Genomic DNA, 17,452 nt, shown 5'->3' with positions numbered 1-17,452 from the left:
GGTGGTCGGACAGACGCACCACTGGGGCCCCCGGGGGAGACGGAGCAGGAAGGGGGAGCACGGAGGAGGCGTTGCTGAGAATTTCCCCAAATTAACGGCAGACGTTGAACCCAAGAAGCTCAGAGGACACCAAGTGGGATTCAGAACAAAACACACACACGGAAAACCTACTTTGGCTTCCGGCGTTCACACTGCCGAGAGCCACGCACAGGCGCTCCGGAAGGTGGGCGGCAGGAGTGGAGGTGCAAGCAGGGAAGGTTCTTCTCAAGGGCCGTCATTACGTCAGCAGAGGATGCGAGTGGCGGCCTGGGACGTGCTTGGGTGACCCAGGAGATCAGGAAGGAGAAGCCGAGGCTGCAGAGGCAGGCGGGCGGCCGGCTGGCTGCGAAGCCGGTTCAGCGTCACCTGTGTGCCGGGCCCCTGGCCGAGCGCACGCTGCCTGCGGGCCTGCCCCGTAGCAGTGACGGCGGGGGCGGAGGAGGGTTGTGTGCAGGGCATGTGCGACAGGCCCCGCTGCTGAAACACCCGTCCCTGCGGGTCAGGCGTCCAGTTCAGCCTTGACTCGGGCAGTCTCCTCCTCCTTCAGTTTTGAATGTGCTCCCAAGGTCACTCAGGTTGTAGGCTGTGGACCTGGGTCGTGGTCCTGGCTTCTTGCTGTCGGCGAGAGGCGCCCGGGTCTCCTGTCACGTGGCCGTCTCCACTGCGGACCTCGGGAGCGGCCAGAGTGCAGTGGCGAGACGGAGTGTCGCCTGCTGTCAGTTTGGAGCCAGCCACGGCTCCTTCCCCTCCCTGGGAGACGGGTTAGACCAGCGCGGGAGATGGACGCCCTGCGGCGGTGCCACAAAGAGGAGCTGCGGAACCACCAAGGGAGCCGGCGGAGCGGATTCCAGGTCCACAGAGCAGGACGGGGGCGGTTGCAGCGTCCCTCTCAGTGAGCAGTGGAACAGGTCGGCAGGCCGGTTCAGAGCCACGGAGTGTACCCACGACAGCAACGTGCGTGCAGAGCCCTTGGGAAGAAGGGTCATGTTCCGGGCTCTTAAACCGCGACAGATTGGGAAGAATAGAAATCATGCCAGATGTGTTCCCAGGCCATCGTGGAATTAACCTGGAAATCAGTGACAGCAGGTGGCTTTGGAAAGCCTTAAATATTTCAAAGTGAAACAATCTACCTATGAGTAGCTGGTGAGTCAAAGAGGAAATCTCAGGGAAATTTAAAGATATTTTGAGCTGAATGAAAATTAAAACATAAGATTCATGAGATGACACCGGAACGTTGCTTTCAGTGAAATTTATAGCATGAGATGCTTACGTGTGATTGAGAAAAGACTGACGACCTGATGGGCTCCAGAGACACGGAGCACGGGTGCGCCGTGGCATGTGGGCACATACGGAGCACACGTGTGGTGTGTGGGCTGCACACAGCATGTGTGTGACGCGGTGCGTGGGCTGAGCACGGAGCACGCATGTGACGTGGCCCGTTTTCCTGCACAGAACACGCATGTGACATGGTGTGCCTCCTGCCCTCCAGGTACATCGAGTACATGTGCGACATGGTGGCAGAGGAGCCCATCACGCCCCACAGCAAGCCCATCCTGGTGAAGGCCGTGGTCATGACGCCTGTGCCCCTATTCAGCAAGCAGCGGAACGGCTGCCGGCCCTTCTGCGAGGTCTATGTGGGGGATGAGCGTGTGACCACCACGTCCCAGGAGTACGACAAGATGAGGTGGGCTCGGGGCTCAGGCCCTTCCTCGCCCCGCGGCCTCATCTTCTGGGGGCTGTCGAGGAGGGAATTGTGCTCTGGGGCTGCGGCTGGGCGGTGGGCGTGGAGGCGGGGCCGGCAGGGCCTGTGGGGGAGTTCTCGGGGTCTTCGTGCTGGGTGGCTCCTTGGAAGTCCTCTCCTGGACCATCCTCCCCCCACGCCTGACGTAATTTGGCAGAAAAACCCGCGAGGCAAGAAGAAACTGGCGCTGTGGGTCGCAGTTCATCAGAACGGTGCACCTTATACCTAAGTGCACTGCTTTTCTTGGTTCTGTTCTCCAGGGATTTTAAAATCGAGGACGGCAAAGCGGTCATTCCCCTGGGCATAACGGTCCAGGGAGACGTGCTCATCATCATCTATCACGCGAGGTCCACCCTGGGAGGAAGGCTGCAGGCTAAGGTGAGCGGGCGCCGGGCGGCCCCTGGCTCGTGGGCGAGCTTGGTTCTCTAAGCGCAGTGAGAGCTCTGTGTCCCCACCTGTGTGGCAGAGGCAGAAGGGACTGTAGCCTGAGCTTGCCCAGCTGTGGCCCTGGGGCCTCCCCATGGGCCCAAGGAGCCGCCTGTTGGCTAGGGCGCTGCCCCAGCCTCTGTGTGTCCCTGGCCCTGGAGCCCCGTGTGGGGCCTCAGCTGGTCACCCGTGAAGGGCCTGGCGTTGCCTCCCGGCCTGAGGACCTTCTGTTCGCTTTCTCCCTGCAGATGGCGTCCATGAAGATGTTCCAGATCCAGTTCCACACAGGGTTTGTGCCTCGGAATGCAGCTACTGTGAAATTTGCAAAGTATGTTGGTGTCACACTGAGGGGGGCGGACGAGAGGACCCCAGCCGTGGCTGGTGTGGAGACAAGTGCAGCGCGATTGATACTGGCAGGGGTCCCGGGAGTGCTGAGCTCTGACGCCTGGGGTCCCGGGAGGGCCGTGAGCTCTGACGCCCCGGGTCCCGGGAGGGCCGTGAGCTCTGATGCCCCGGGTCCCGGGAGGGCCGTGAGCTCTGACGCCCGGGGTCCCGGGAGGGCCGTGAGCTCTGACGCCCCGGGTCCCGGGAGGGCTCACACAGGGCAGTGCCGTGCCAGGGCTGCCTGTGGTAAGGGCTCAGGGAGAGCCGCCCAGCTGCCCTCACAGCGCCAGCGTCGTGGGCCGTGGGCATGTCTGTGTTTCTGCCTGTTGTTGCTCCTTTAAGAGTTTCCGTGTTCTTGTCTTTTAGTATGTTTTCCACATTGGCACCTCGTGTATTGTTTTTTTAACGTGCCAACGTGACAAAGACGAGGAATGCCACGCTTTAAGGTTTCAGGTTTTTTCTCCTTTGGAGGAAGGTAGTCCCAGAGCTTCAGGTGTCCTTGTGTCCTCAGACATTTCTCTTCAGAGACCCGATGACTGAAGACCAAGCAGAAGAGCTGGGCGAGAGGCCCGTAGGTGAATCTGATGCTGGAGCCGGGAGACGGCATTGACTGTCTCGTGTGTTCAGGGAAGTACAAGGGGGATTTCACCGCAGAGCTGGAGCGTGTGAAAAGGAGGCAGGTGTGACTCTCGGACTGAGAAACGTCACAGCTGGAACTGAGGATTGAGCCGTGTGCCCGGTAGCAGAGTAGACACAGGAACGAACAATGGTGAGAGAGAGATGGATACAGAGGGGTCGCAGGGGTGTTGGGGGCTGGGAAATGGTCAGACGTGCCTTTGTTCGGAGTCCAAGGAGAAGAGGACACACCAGAAACAATGTTGGAAAAATCACCGGCCAAAAATTTCCGTACACTGATGAAAAACGTCAAACCATGGAATCAAAAACTCTGAAAACAGCAAACAGGAGTTTATATAAAAGAAGGAAGGAAACGCCTTCCTCAGCATGTTGCAAATTGCTGAAAACCAAAGACGACCATTTCGGAGCCCCCAGAAGAGGGACCTTCAAAGTAAGGAGACCGCAGCTGCCTTTTAACCAAGGGGTGGGAGCCGGAGCCGGGGGCATCTTCGGCAAGTGCCTGAGGAGAACGTTGGCCAGCTTGAAATTCTGCCTCCTGTGAAGTCATCCTTCAGAAGCGAAAGCCAATCGAAGATGTTTTCAGGCAGACGAGATGTTTGCAGTGTGTGTGTCAGACGTGGACACGTAGAGAAGCACAGAACGAAAAGAGAAAGATGCCCATTAAAAGCAGGCAGGGGACTCGGCTGGCGGATCCACACGGCCAGCGAGCACCTGAGCCAGTCTGCACGTCCCTCATCACCAGGGAAGCAGGTCAGAGCCGCGAGGGCAAGGAAATGGGGGGGGGGGGAGCCCCCGTGGGAGCCACACGGAGTTAGATGTTTTCTTGTGACGAGAACTAGGAAGATCTCCTGCCTCAGCACTTCCCACGTGCACGTGGCGTCATTAGCCACGTACCCAGGGCCTCAGGCTCGATGGCTCCAGACTGAGAAGAGGCCCCCGTGGCGTCGGTTGGAGAGTGAGCTGTGATGTCACGTCCGTGACCCTGTTAACGCCTGCTCAGGCCTCCCGTGGGGCCCCATCTGGAGGCCCGAGGAGCGGCTGCCTCTGGGGGCGTGGCCCTTCTTGGGGTCTGGAAAGAGACAGTGTTTTATTCTGAATGGACTGTTCCACGAGGATAACCTTTATGAGGCGCGTGCGTAGGCTTGTGCTTCGCTGTGCACGTCGTGCCTCCAGAAGTGGACTCGTCGGTTTAATAGCAGAAAGGCAAGGGGTGCCCCGCGGGCGGCTGAAAGAGGACACTTCGCAGAAGCAATCTGAAATCCCTCGGGTGCCTCCTGTGAGTGTGGAGGGGTGCCGAGCAGTCCGGGACGAAAGCCGATGCGTTTGTTTCCCGCTGAGCGTGGCAGGCTCCCCCTCAGGGCCTGTCCAGCGGGGCCTGGCCCTCTGCCCTCTGAGACCCCGGACCCTTGGGGCAGCAGGGCTGCGCCTCTGCTCACAGACCTCATTGTTTCCTCACTGGCCTGCTTGACGGGTGGGCAGACCCCAGCCTGTGTGGGGCTGTCCCCGGGGCGGGGCTGGGCAGGGAGGCGGGGGTGGGTGGCCACCAGCATGGTGCCGGGAGTGGCCCCCCAGGCCCTGCTGCCCTGGAGCTGAGCTCGTAGTGGCCGCGCGCCTTCTCCCTGCTTGGCTTCTTGGCCTCTGCTGCTTGTGGATGGGCCCCTCCCGGGGCCCTCCCTGGCCTCCGGATCCCCTTGGCCAACATCGCTGTCCGGGCTTTCCACCTGCGTCCCCGCGCCAGCTGTTCCTGCCCGGCTGAGCCGTCGCCCTTGCAGTCGTCTTCTTGTGGGCACCTGGCCTGGACAGGAAGGAAGCCCATGGCGGCCTCTAGGCTGGGAGCCTGAGAGGGCCACACGGCAGTGCGGCCACTGTCCCTGTGCCCACGTGGGCCCGGCCTCGCCCCTGCAGAGACCCCTCATTCCCCTCCTTGCACAGGGGCGGCTGCGTCTGTGAGGAGTGGGAAGGATTTGGGGTCACGCGTGCTCGCTCGTCCCATTTTGCTGAATCCAGGGAAGTAAGAACTAAAATTTGCTGTGGCCTCACCACCACCCCTGACCACTCCTGCGGCCCGTCCTCTGCCCGGAGGCCGTTCTTGGACATTGCAGAGGACGGCAGGGCCCCTCCCTCGACTCCTCACCCTTCAGGGCCCCAGCGTTCTTTTTTGTGTTTCTCTCTTTGTTGCTTTACTCTTCTTATAGGCACAAAGCAGTAAGTGATGCAAACACGTTAGCATAAAATAAGAGCAGCTGGGAGCCTGTTGTCTAGCTGAGGAACTAGGGTTTATCCATATCGTCACCAGAGGTGAGCTTAGGAATTCCCTCGAAACATGCGGAGCCACAGAACGAGGGCAGTTCAGCGACGTGGCAGCCACAGTCCCCACTGCCAGGCTGCCCTGTTACCAGTCTCCCGCCCGTGCCCGGGCCCCCCGGCTCCGCGTCCCACCCAGTGGGAACAGGTTGGTGCCTCTCCACCCCTGCCGCCAGATTGCAGAGGTGTTGGTTTCTGGGCATCTGTTCATAGTTGGGGATTTCACCAGCGTGGATGGCATTGTTCTATGGGAACGTGCATTTAAGCTCTGAGGACCTGATTTGAACTCCAGAGCCTGAGGAGTGAGGGCTGAGCGCTCCCCTGACGGAGGAGCGGGGGTCCTGCTCTGCGGGTGTGGACGGGCCCCACTGCACACACACCCCTGCCGGTCCCTCTGACCCTTGGCTCAGTGGCGGCGTGAACGTCCCGAGCATGCAGTGCAGGGGCTGGGGTGCCTGTGGAGCCCGCGGCCCTGCCCCGCGCTCGTTTCCCGGTGAACATTGGGGTGGTACCCGCAGTGCCCGTGGTCGTGCCTAACCTGCTTCTTGCCTCCCCAATGCAGGTATGACCTGGACGCTTGTGACATTCAGGAGAAATATCCCGATTTATTCCAAGTGAACCTGGAGGTGGAGGTGGAGCCCAGAGATAGGCCCGGCCACGAGGCCCCACCCTGGGAGACTGCGAGCATGCGGGGGCTGAACCCCAAGATCCTGTTTTCCAGCCGCGAGGAGCAGCAAGACATGCTGGCGAAATTTGGTGAGATCCTTGTTTTCTGGGCACGCCTGCAGGTGGCCCAATGTCTGTTTTTGGATCCCAAGCCACGTGGCCTGCAGGCCCTGCCGGGGTCATGGGGTGGGGCTGGGACCCCCAGGAGGGGGTCACACGCTGTTTTGAGTCACACGCTGTTTTGGGGGGGTGCGTTTTCTGGACATGTGTCAACTTTGAACATGACCTGGAAGAAGTCGAGGCTTCGATTGGGACCAGCTGGCGGGGCTGCCCCCGCAGCAGAGTTTGTTCCTGGCCAGCCCCCACCCCCTCCACACCCCGCAACTCAGCAGGGCTGTGTCGGCTTATTTCATAGCATTTACAGAAAGTAGCATCAGAAGCACGCTGGTGGGTGGGACTTGGGACTTCGTTTGCCACATAACGATTTTCTTCGTGTTCTTGGTTTGCATTTTTTTCTGTTATGTGAGGACAGCTAAGTGTCCCTGAATAGCGTGTGTGCACGTGTGTGCATGCACGTATGGTTTCCGGTGTACGCGTGTGCACACGGGTCCCGGGGCAGCGTCTGGGCAACGCTGGGACCCATTCACTGATGGTTGGTTGGTGTGTGGGTTTCTGGTGGTGGTGAGCCCTTCCTGGCTCTGGGCCTGGGCCCCGGAGCCTCACACGGGCTGCTGCCCTGGGCCGGGTGGCCTGACATCCCCCTTCCTGCAGGAAAACCAGAGCTCCCCAGGCAGCCAGGCTCCTCTGCGCAGTATGATGCCGAGGCCGGGCCTGCGGACGCCGAGCCCCCGGAGTTGGACTCACTGCACAGCAGCGGGGACACCGACCGCTTTCTGCACACGCTGGACTGGCGGGGTGGGTAGGCGGGCCTGGCGCTGCCCCCGTGGGCCTCCCCGTGCTGACTCTTCGCACTGAGCCGCAGCCGCCCCACCGTTGTCTTCTTTTCAGAGCACGGGGATTGCGCGACAGCCCCAGAGGCTCACCTTGCCGAGGAGGGTCCGTCTGCTGCGGCCGAGGACGGACGTGTGAGCGAGCCGTCTGACGAGGAAGCCCCAACGCTGTCAGCTGAGAGCGGGGACGTGGCCGACGAGGACACGCCAGGCCCGGACCTGCCGCAGGAGGACGGTGTGGACCTCCTGGGGCTGCACTCCGAGGCAGGGCCGGTGCCCCCCACGCAGGCCCGCGGGGGCCCCCCCAGCAACGCGGACCTGCTCAGCCGCCTCCTGGGGGCCCCGGCAGCTGCTCCAGAGGGTGCCGCAGGCGGTCTGTTCGGCGGGGACGCGGCGCTGCTCTTCACCAGCCCGGCCTCTGCCCCGAGCACACGGACCACGGTCCCGGCCGGTAGGTGCCGCCGACAGGAGTGGGCCCGGGGGTCACGGCAGTCTGCCGTTCAGGGAGACCGCGAGCCCCCAGAGGATCTCCTGAGGCAGGCAGGGGTCAGCGGGGTCAGCGCCTTGCCCCTCCCTCTCGGGGCCACGGGGTCGTGGGAGGGCCGTCCCGGAGCCGATCCTCTAGGCTGAGGGTGTGCACTGTGGTACCCGCGCTCACGTGCACCTGCTTCCTGGTGTCCTGCCACAGCGGACCCGTTTGACCCTCTCCTGCTGCCATCTGAGCCGGACGCCCAGCCCCACTCCCAGCCCGACCTCTTTGGCGAATTTCTTAATTCAGACTCTCCAGCCACCCTGCCTGCATCCTTCCCTGCCACCCACAGCGCCCCACCCCTGGCCCACGGCACCAACTTCCTGCATCTGGGTAAGTGCGGTCTCCACACTGGGGGCGGGGCCACAGGGCCGGGGGAGATGGGCAGTGCCCTCCTCCCTCCCCCAGAAAGGGGGCGCAGCCAGTGTCCACTCTGTATGCCCTGCTGGGTTCCCGGGGAGGTGGGAAGGCAGGCTCTGGGGCACTGGCATGTGGCCAGCCATGGCGGGAGGAGGCCTCTCTGAAGACCCTTTCAGATGAGGGACCGCGGACGCTAGTCTCAGCATCACCCTGTGGGCTTCTCCTCTTGCTGCCTCCCTGCATCCACTTGGTCAGTGCAGTGACCGTGTGATGTGTCCTCCGCCCGTGTGGAGGGAGACGGGTTGGAGGCCCCAGAGGTGCGTTAGCACAGCCCTGCCTGGGGCTTCGCTAGGCCAGGAGCGCCGCAGGGGCTGCTGCCCAGCACCTCGGCCCCCCACCTCCCGCACGGGCGGCCGTCAGGTGTGCCTCCTGCCTCCTGCCCACACGTGGAGGGGGTACGGAGGGCGGCCCCCGAGACTGCCGCAGATGGGGCTTGTGGCCAGCCTGTCCCCTAGGGCCCCCAGGAGGCCATGTGAAGGCCATGTGCCCGCCCCCACCGGGGACACACCTGATAGCGCCGCTGTCTTCCCAGGTGACCTGCCAGCGGAGCCCAGCAAGATGACAACCTCTACCAGCCACCCGGACCTGCTGGGAGGATGGGACGCCTGGGCTGAGGCCCCGGCCCCCGCACCAGCTGCAGAAGGTACGGCACGTGGCGTAACTGTGACCCCGGCCCCCAGAAGAGGAGGAGACAGGAGCAGCGCCCCAGGGGCACTCTGGCCGGGCCTCCTGCCACTGTCCCGAGTCCCCCCGTGCGGCTCCTGTGGGCGCTCATTCGGCTTGTTCTGAAGTTCTCACCCAGAATGTTCCTTAGCGCTTCCTTGTGCCCTGCAGGGCCCTTGAGAGGCTGCAGGCTGTCCTGGTCTGTCCCCTGTCTGTGGGGGCAAGAGTGCTTCTGGTGTCTCACTTTCATCATGTCTGTCCTTCTTTCCGTACGTCAGGATTCTGTCCCGTGGCGAAGTTTCCGGTAGTGCGTTGTTTTCAAAGGCAGTGGTGTTTGTGGCGCCTGTGACATGCTTCTCTCTTAAGTCCTGTTTATTAACTTACGGGCTGTGATTGGAAACATGCTACTCTGCCGGTTTGATAGGCTACCAGTTCTTTCAATTTGCTTTTCTTCATTATGCGTGAGGTCATTATTTTGTGTGTTTTTGGTTATGTTTCTTTTGAGAACTGTTTCACATTTTCTAATCATTTTTTTGCATGGGAAATTCACCTTTTTTGTATTAACTTGTAAGAGCTCTTTATGTATGAGCTACCATCATTTGTAATGACCTCACAGTTGACTCTTGAATGACACGGGAATTAGGAGCAGGACAGTGATTTACTTAGACGTTTCAGTACCTTGTACTTAGAATGAACGAATGTCGTAGAGTGCACTCACACTTCAGATGGATTCAGGAGGTTGTAGGACAAACCCAGGACAGTTTATACGAGCTGTCAGGTGACCTCCCACACGGAGCCATGTGGGCAGCTCGGGCTGCGAGTGTGGCCACGTCCCAGGTGCAGTGACAACGCCGAGCGAGGCCTTTAGGAGCGTGAGATGGGAGGGCAGAAGCCACATCTACTCCAGTGTGCTGGATCTAATGCCCCTGCCCTCCTCCAGGCCCCTTCGTCTCTCCTGGAGGCCAGCCGGCACCTCCTGGCCCCCCAGCCAGCCAGACCAAGTCTCAGAGCCAGGACCCATTTGCAGACCTCGGCGACCTCAGTTCCGGCCTCCAAGGTAACCTGAGGGCCGTGTTGGGCATGTGGAAAGCACCAGGCCTCCCTCTGGGGTGTTGTGTCCGCCTACCTGAGGTGGGGCCTCACCCTGTCTGTCCACCAAGGCCCAGGGCACAGCGACACCAGGAAAGGCCCAATCTGCTTCATCCCAGGAGCTTGTTACCAAGATAACACCAGGAATTGCCAAAACTGGTGCTGGAGTCTGGCCCTCCGCTGGCATAGCGGTGCTTGGGGGTCATCTAGGAGCGGTCTCAGCACAGGAGCGTGGAGAGTGCCTGCCCCGCTCCCCAGGGAGCAGAATGCACTGCCAGTAATTTTTCTGAGAAAACTTTTAGGGACGTTAGTTGTTTGGAGGCCAGGAGTGTCTCTCATCCCTTGGCAGTCGGGAGGCATGTGGAATTTTAGGTGAAAATAACATCTCCCCAGACGCTTCCTGGCATTTCAGGTTTTGGTGTCTCCCTGAGAGCATTCCTGGAAGTTCGGGTTTGCCCTGGGCTTTCTGCCTCTATCTTGGGCTGTCTGAGCACAGGGCGGGGTCACTTGGAGCCTCTCGGGGGCTGCCTGTGGTGAAAAGGAATTCTCGGGATCTGGGACGCCTGTTCTCAGGATGGAGCCCAGCCCTCAGCTCTGCACTGACCCCAGACCTCCGTCACACCCCCTCAGAAAACAGAGTCCTGCATGAAGCTGATGGAGCCGAAAGGAGAAACAGACAAACTCACATTCTAGTTGGAGACCTCAGCATCCCTCTGTCAACAAAGATAGAGCCACCAGACAGAAAGTCAGCAAAGCTGTGGGACATTCACAGGACACTGTGCCTGACAGCAGCAGGACACACCTCCTCCTGCACCCAAGCAACCACCAAGAAAGGCCATGTATTGGGCCATAAAAAGTCATCAACAAACTTAAAAGAACTGAAATCATATAGACCGTATCATTCCGTGACCAAATGGAATCAAACTAGAAATTGGTAACAGCGAGATAACTGAAAAATCTTCAAACTCTTGGAAATTGATACACTTTTATTTTTTATTTTTTTAAATTTTTAAAAAAGTTTATTTTTGGCTGCATTAGGTCTTCATGGCTGCACATGGGCTTTTCTCTGGTTGCAGCGAGCGGGGGCTACTCTTCATTGTGGTGTGTGGGCTTCTCACTGAGGTGGCTTCTTGTTGCAGAGCACGGGCTCTAGGTGCACAGGCTTCAGTAGTTGTGGCATGCGGGCTTAGTAGTTGTGGCTCGCGGGCTGTAGAGCGCAGGCTTAGTAGTTGTGGCGCATGGGCTTAGTTGCTCCGCGGCATGTGGGATCTTCCTGGACCAGGGCTTGAACCCATGTCCCCTGCATTGGCAGGCAGATTCTTAACTACTGCGCCACCAGGGAAGTCTTGAATGACACAGTTTTAAATAACACGGGTTATTTAGGAAGTCTCAAGGAAAATAAAACAGCGTGTCGAAGAGAATGAAAATGAAAACACGACACATCTAAACTTGGGTTATGCAGCTAAAGCAGTGCCAAGAGGGAAACACGTAGCATTAAGCGTGTAGTTTGGAAAAGAGGACACGTCTCATCAGTATTGTGAGTTATCACCTGAAGACATTTGAAAAGAAAAGCAAAATAAGCTCAAAGCAAATGGAAGGAAATGATAAAGAGCCCAAATCAATGAAATAGAAAATGAAAACTAGAGAAAATGGGTTGATCAAAAAGCTAGTTCTCTGAGAAGATCGGTAAAGTTGACAGATCTCTGCTAAGATGGATTAAGAAAGAGGGGTTAACCCAAGATGTCCACAGACCCCAGAGGCTCTGAAGGGAAATGGACTTACGGCTTCAGCACCAGTTCTGGGACTGAGGTGAGGTGGACAAGTTCTTCAGGTGTGCCCCGTGTGAGGTAGAGCGTTTGAGTGGGTCTGTAATCATAAAGAAAATGAATTCATAGTTAGAAACCTCCCATAAAGGAAATCTCCAGTCCCATCTGGGTTCACTGGAGAATTTTACCAAATGTTTAAAGAATTCATACCAATTCCACACAGTCTTTTCCAAGAAATAGGAAGAGGAGGGAATATTTTCCAGTTGATTTTATGAATCTGGTATTACTTTGATACCAAAACCAGATGGAAGCGATACAGAAGGAAACTACAGACCACAGGGCAGCGTCCCTCATGAACACAGACACAAAGATCAAAGCCAGTCATCAGCACAGAGAGCTGCACAGAGAGCTCATCAGTGTATGAAAGCATCGCACAGGGGCCTCCCTGGCGGCCCAGTGGCCAAGACTTCGCCTTCCGACGGAGGGGGCGCGGGTGCGATCCCTGATCGCGGAGCTAAGATCCCACGTGCCGCGGGGCAACTAAGCCCGCTCACCACAACTGCTGAGCCCGCACGTGCCCTGGAGCCCACGCGCCACAGCTAGAGAAGATTCCTCGTGCTGCAACTAAGACCCGACGGAGTCAAAATAAATAAATAATTTTTTAAAAAATTATATATGTACATATACATATGTATATGTATACACAGCGTTAACTGGCCTAGGAAGGGAAGTCGTGTGATCACATCGGTGGTGCAGAAGAGGCATTCCCCGGAGTTCAACACCTACTTGTGATAAACACTCAACAGACCAGTAATGCGAAGCCCGTGGGCTTGATAGGGAGCACCTGCAGAGTCCTGCCGCCAGGCTTGCGCTGGATTTCAGAAGACCACACACTCCCCAGGGTCAGCCCAGGTGGTGCAGGCAGGCAAGAAAGGGACAGAAGGGACACAGGCAGTGTTGTCATGTGCGGACGACGTGCTGCCTGTGTGGGAAATCTCAGGGGGTCTGTGAAAGCATTTCAGGTCCCAGAGTGAGTTCAGGAGGGTCACAGGACACAGGATCAACAAACAGACACCACAAGGGTATTTCTGTTTACTAACAACATGCACAAGGAGCCCAGAATTTAGAACAGCACCGTTTACAATCCCTGCAAAAGAAGAAACAAAGAAACACATAACATATTACTCTTACGAAGCACACACAGGACTCGCGAAGCTACAAAATCAAGCGGGGAAGACCTCAGTAAACAGATGAGCTCGCAGCCCGGTGACCCGCACCAGGAAGGTTCTCTTGCAGTGGCCAGTGGGGTCAGTACCGTCCTCACCAGAAATGCCAGTGAGGGCTCCTGCAGACACAGACGAGCTTGCTGTAGACTGTTTGTAGAGTCAGGAAATGGGGTGGTTAAGGCTCAAACCACCAGGCCTCCTGCCTCCTCCATGCCTGCGTGCTGTGGGCAGGACAGACACGCAGATCACTGACCTGGAAGTAGCCCCACACCAGTAAGACCAACGGACTTTTGCCAGAGGTGCAAAACCATTCATGACGGTGCTGGGGCGGCAAGAAAGTGGCGTCACCTGAACTGCACACCTTAAACAGCAGGTAGATGACCATTTTACTCAGAATTGGCCATAGATCTGTAAAGCTTTCAGAAGAAAAGAGAAAATTGTGGGGACGTCGCCTTTAGTGTCTCCTGGACCACGATCCGTCAGCAAACAATGGATAAATTGGACTTGATCAAAAAGACCTCTTGTGCCCTGCTAAAGGCTCTCAGCAGGATGAAGAGCTACAGGGTGGGAGAAATAGCTTTGAACCACGTATCTGACAACTATCTAGGATATGTAAGAATAGTAAAAACAGAGCAAAACACATCCAACTTGAAAACGGGTGAGTGGTGAAGAGAACGGCAGCCTGGGGAGAGGTCTAGTGTCACTGGCGGCCCTGGAGGCGCGGGGGGTCTCGACGGGGTGCAGCGCCGGGCGCAGAGCTGGCGGGCGTGCAGGACGGCTACTCGAGGCGGGCGTCGGTTCTCACAGAGCCGAACCCACGACCACCGTCTATCCCAGAGGCGCACGTGGGCTGAGCAGGGAGGCTCCGCAGCAGTGCTCAGGGCGACCCTGTTGGTAATCTCCACAGACTGGAACCCACCGGAGTCCTTCTGTGGCGCGTCCACCTGCCAGGCTGCTGGCGACGAGTGGGTAGGTGGGTGGGTCCTGGGTGAGAAGAGCCCATCGCAAGGGCCGCCTGCCCTGTGATTCTGCGTCTAGAATGTTCTCGAGGTGAAAGGTCACAGGACAGAGAACGGGGGCATCTTAGCCCAGTGCTTGCGTGACTGCACGCGTGTGAAGTGGCACAGAACCACGCACGCGTGACGCGGCACGTGCCTGCGTGCACGGAGCAGTAGCCTGCGTGGTGCTGCTCGGGGGCCCTGTGGGCGCTGGGTGCTGGTTTGGAGCTTCCTGGACTCAGCCCTGCATTTGAGCGAGTGGGGAGGGGAGCCCACCCGGCCCAGCCCCTGCAGACGGGCCAGCTGTGCGGCTACCTAGAGGCCGCCCGTCCTGGCGGCCGACCTGAAACGTTCATTTCGCGGGGGTGTGTCCTCTGCCTGCAAGGGCCGAGTACCCGCCGGGACAGCGCCCGGTCCTCAGGCCGTCAGTGACACTCCCCACGTGAACTGTCTCCCCAGGCTCGCCTGCTGCACCTACTCCTGGGGGCTTCGGTCCCAAAGCAGCCCCCCCTCCCAAGGCCAGCGGCTCCTGGCAGACGAGCCGGCCCCCAGCCCAGGGCGCCCCGTGGCCCCCCCAGGCCAAGCCAGCCCCCACGGCCAGTGCACAGCCACGGCCAAACTACAACTCCAGCTTCAGTGTGATTGGCAGCCGGGAGGAGAGGGGCGTCCGCGCCCCCAGCTTTGGTGAGTCCTTCCTCTCTCGCCGCGTGTGTGGGTTTCTGAGCTTGCTGTGAAGTGGTTACAGTGAAATCCCGTTTTGCCTTGTCCAGCTCAGAGCCCAGTCCCGGGAAAGGGTGTTTAAGGAGACCCAGAGTCTGTTTCCACCCAGCGGGAGCCCCTTTGGATGGAAGTTAATGATTTCAGATGCATGTCTGTGGGTGAGCCTCTGCCCCCAGTGGGCCAGGCCACACTGTCCGGGAACCTTCTCGGCCTCTGCTGGCCGGGCAGCTGGGTGGTCAGCCCAGGCCTGGCTGCCTCGCTTGTCACGGGGGTGGTGGTCCCGACGCCTGCCGTGACCCCGCCCACACTCGTGCGCTCATGCCTCGGGGCAGCTCTTTTGGACATTTCCCATCTTCTCGGCCGTCCTGCCGTCCCCGAGGGTTCTCGAGCTGGCCACGCAGCACAGAGGCAGCAGGCAGGCTGTTGGGCGGGCACTTAGCGCGGCCCCTGAAGCCTCTGCTGTCCTCCAGGTCCAAAGCCAAGGGTGTCGGAGAACGATTTCGAAGACCTGTTGTCCAACCAGGGCTTCTCCTCCCGGGCCGACAGGAAGGGGCCGAGGACGATCGCCGAGATGAGGAGGCAGGACCAGGCGCGGGACTCAGACCCGCTCAAGCTGAAGGTGCAGGGCGCTCGGGCCGGGGCAGGGTGGGGGGCACCCTGGGCAGGAGCGTGGGGAGAGGGACGCAGCCGCGCGGCCCCGACTCACGCACGAGGACCTCTGTCCGACATGCTTGCGGGGGCAGTGGCTTCCATCTACGCTTATTTGCTCCCTGAAAGTTTTGGGGTGAAAGATCAACTGTCCCCACGTGGCTGGGACGTGTGGCCTCAGGCTCGTAAAGCTCCTCGCTCTTCCGCACACCAGCCAGGCGGGACCCCGGTCGGGGGGCGTGGGCCGCAGAGACCCCGGGGTGACAAGGACGTCTGTGTGCCTGGACCCTGGGATGGACAGGGCAAGGCTGTGACGGCGGGTCATCTGTGAATGCCCCACCGAGGAAAGGGTCCCTGGATTCCACGCACCGTCTAGTCCATGTCCTGTCCTGCCAGACCTAGGGAATGGAATTAGCCATGCCTGGGTGGGGTCAGTGCAGACACTGGGGTGGGGGTCCACATCGGGGCCACACATCTCACAGTCAGATCCCTGCTCCGTGGGGCGACCGCCGGCTGCCCGGTGGGTAGAGGCCGGGGCCTGGCACGCCCTCAGCAGTACGGCGTCTCCTTCAGCTCCTGGACTGGACGGAGGGCAAGGAGAGGAACATCCGCGCCCTGCTGTCCACGCTGCACACGGTGCTGTGGGACGACGAGAGCCGCTGGACGCCCGTGGGCATGGCCGACCTGGTGACGCCTGCGCAGGTGAAGAAGCAGTACCGCCGCGCCGTGCTGGTGGTCCACCCGGACAAGGTGGGCACGGGGTGTGGGCTCCGGGCCGGGGGCGGCGCGGGCTCTGGGAGCAGGCCGGGCCCTCACCGCCGCCGTCCTGCCTGCCCACAGGCCCGGGGGCAGCCCTACGAGCAGCACGCCCGCATGGTCTTCATGGAGCTCAGCGACGCCTGGGCCGAGTTCGAGAGCCAGGGCTCCCGGCCGCTCTTCTGAGCCCACGGTCGCAGCTGCGCGCGGCTCGTGGAGCTGGAAGCTGGCGGCTGGCCTGGAGGGTTGCACGTGGGCCGGGGCGGCACGGGCTGGCGCGGCCGCGGCTGGCATCACGTCACGCCCGCCACGCTCAGCGGATCCAGAGCCAGCGCCACTCCCTTCACAGGAAGAGAAAGCATTCCAAAGCCTCCGAGTTCGTTCTTTCTCTCTTCTGGTCCTGAAGGAAAGGTGACGATTTGCACTCCTCCCACGCGTGTCACAGTCTGTGATTTGTTTTATCCGTGGTGCGCCCACTGGGGAGACCGCGCTGCTCAGCTGTCCTCCAGAGTCCGGTCCTGAACGTTCACGCCTCCCCTCGTGATCAGCCTGGTGACGCCTGTACATAATTAAACTATTTTCTGACGCCCGTCCTCCGGGGCTGCACACCACCTCCCTGCACTTTTGCTGTCACCTGGTTGACCTTGGCTCTGACCGTGAAGATGAGTCGCAGGGACCCCCGCCCGGCGAAGTTGGGCTCCTCTCCACTGCTGGTCTGAGCCCCCGCGGGCCCCCAGCCTGGCCTCGGCCAGCAGCCCAAGCTGGGTGGTCAGGAGTGGCAGGAGGGCAGGCGAGCCGGGAGGTGTGGGGAGGTATCAGATGAGCTGCGGCTTTGGTCTGGGGGCTGGCCCGCGTCGGGTGCTGGGCCCGCCCTGTGGCCCCTGCAGCGTGGCGGAGGCAGGTGGTCTTGCTGCAGGTGCACAGAGGCTGGCCCTCCCCTGGGCCCCCCGGGTCCCTCCTCCTCACAGCGGGAGGGTGTGGGGGGCTTTGGATTCTCTCGTTCCGGGAATTCAAAGCAAAAGCAATGGCCTTGAGTAACGGGCTGTTAGAGAAGCCCCAGCCGCCCCATGCTCTGGGGGACAACACGTCAGGACAAACGACAGCAGTTACACGACTCGAGGTTTTGGTCGGAAGTGACGTTCCCAGCCTCCTGCGGGTCAGTCCACCATCCCCAGGGCTCGTCCTACTCCTGGCTGCCTGGCGCTGCTGGCCGGGCCCTGGAGACGGGTGGCCCTCGACCCTCGTCCCCGTGGTGACAGCAGGCTTGGCCAGGCCCGGCCCAAGCTGCCCCTCGGCCCAGTCAGCACCGTGGCTGGCCTCTGAGAACTCTGTGCGATCTCTTCTTTAGCCAGAATGAGTTACTGAGTCAGACGTGATGCCCAGTCAGGGATTCAGGAGTGCGCCACCTGCCTCTCAGGTGGGCTTGCGAGTTGGGTCACCAGGGTCAGGACCCTCCCTGTGCCGGGCTCCTAGGCACCCATCCTCACAGCA

At 60.0% G+C, this 17,452-nt stretch overlaps 1 protein-coding gene across 4 annotated transcripts in view; it reads left to right on the top strand.

The window, feature by feature from the left end:
* The window catches only part of GAK (cyclin G associated kinase), a 49,609-nt gene extending 33,037 nt beyond the window's left edge, over positions 1 to 16,572 (top strand). For 2 of the 4 annotated variants that reach the window (XM_067734784.1, XM_067734788.1), the window contains exons 16-28: positions 1,529 to 1,723; positions 2,041 to 2,158; positions 2,455 to 2,534; positions 6,093 to 6,286; positions 6,968 to 7,111; positions 7,205 to 7,597; positions 7,835 to 8,008; positions 8,628 to 8,738; positions 9,699 to 9,815; positions 14,297 to 14,521; positions 15,028 to 15,176; positions 15,779 to 15,955; positions 16,046 to 16,572. In XM_067734784.1, the coding sequence (XP_067590885.1) occupies positions 1,529 to 1,723; positions 2,041 to 2,158; positions 2,455 to 2,534; positions 6,093 to 6,286; positions 6,968 to 7,111; positions 7,205 to 7,597; positions 7,835 to 8,008; positions 8,628 to 8,738; positions 9,699 to 9,815; positions 14,297 to 14,521; positions 15,028 to 15,176; positions 15,779 to 15,955; positions 16,046 to 16,147 (2,179 nt within the window). In that variant the 3' untranslated portion in view covers positions 16,148 to 16,572. The remainder of the gene's footprint in view (positions 1 to 1,528; positions 1,724 to 2,040; positions 2,159 to 2,454; positions 2,535 to 6,092; positions 6,287 to 6,967; positions 7,112 to 7,204; positions 7,598 to 7,834; positions 8,009 to 8,627; positions 8,739 to 9,698; positions 9,816 to 14,296; positions 14,522 to 15,027; positions 15,177 to 15,778; positions 15,956 to 16,045) is intronic. The other 2 variants (XM_067734787.1, XM_067734785.1) reach the window with 2 other exon arrangements.
* The last annotated feature ends 880 nt before the right edge of the window (positions 16,573 to 17,452 follow it).

Source organism: Pseudorca crassidens, chromosome 4, assembly GCF_039906515.1.
Source record: "Pseudorca crassidens isolate mPseCra1 chromosome 4, mPseCra1.hap1, whole genome shotgun sequence".
Classification (NCBI taxonomy): Eukaryota; Metazoa; Chordata; class Mammalia; order Artiodactyla; family Delphinidae; genus Pseudorca; species Pseudorca crassidens.
This window is presented reverse-complemented; position numbering and strand designations above follow the sequence as displayed.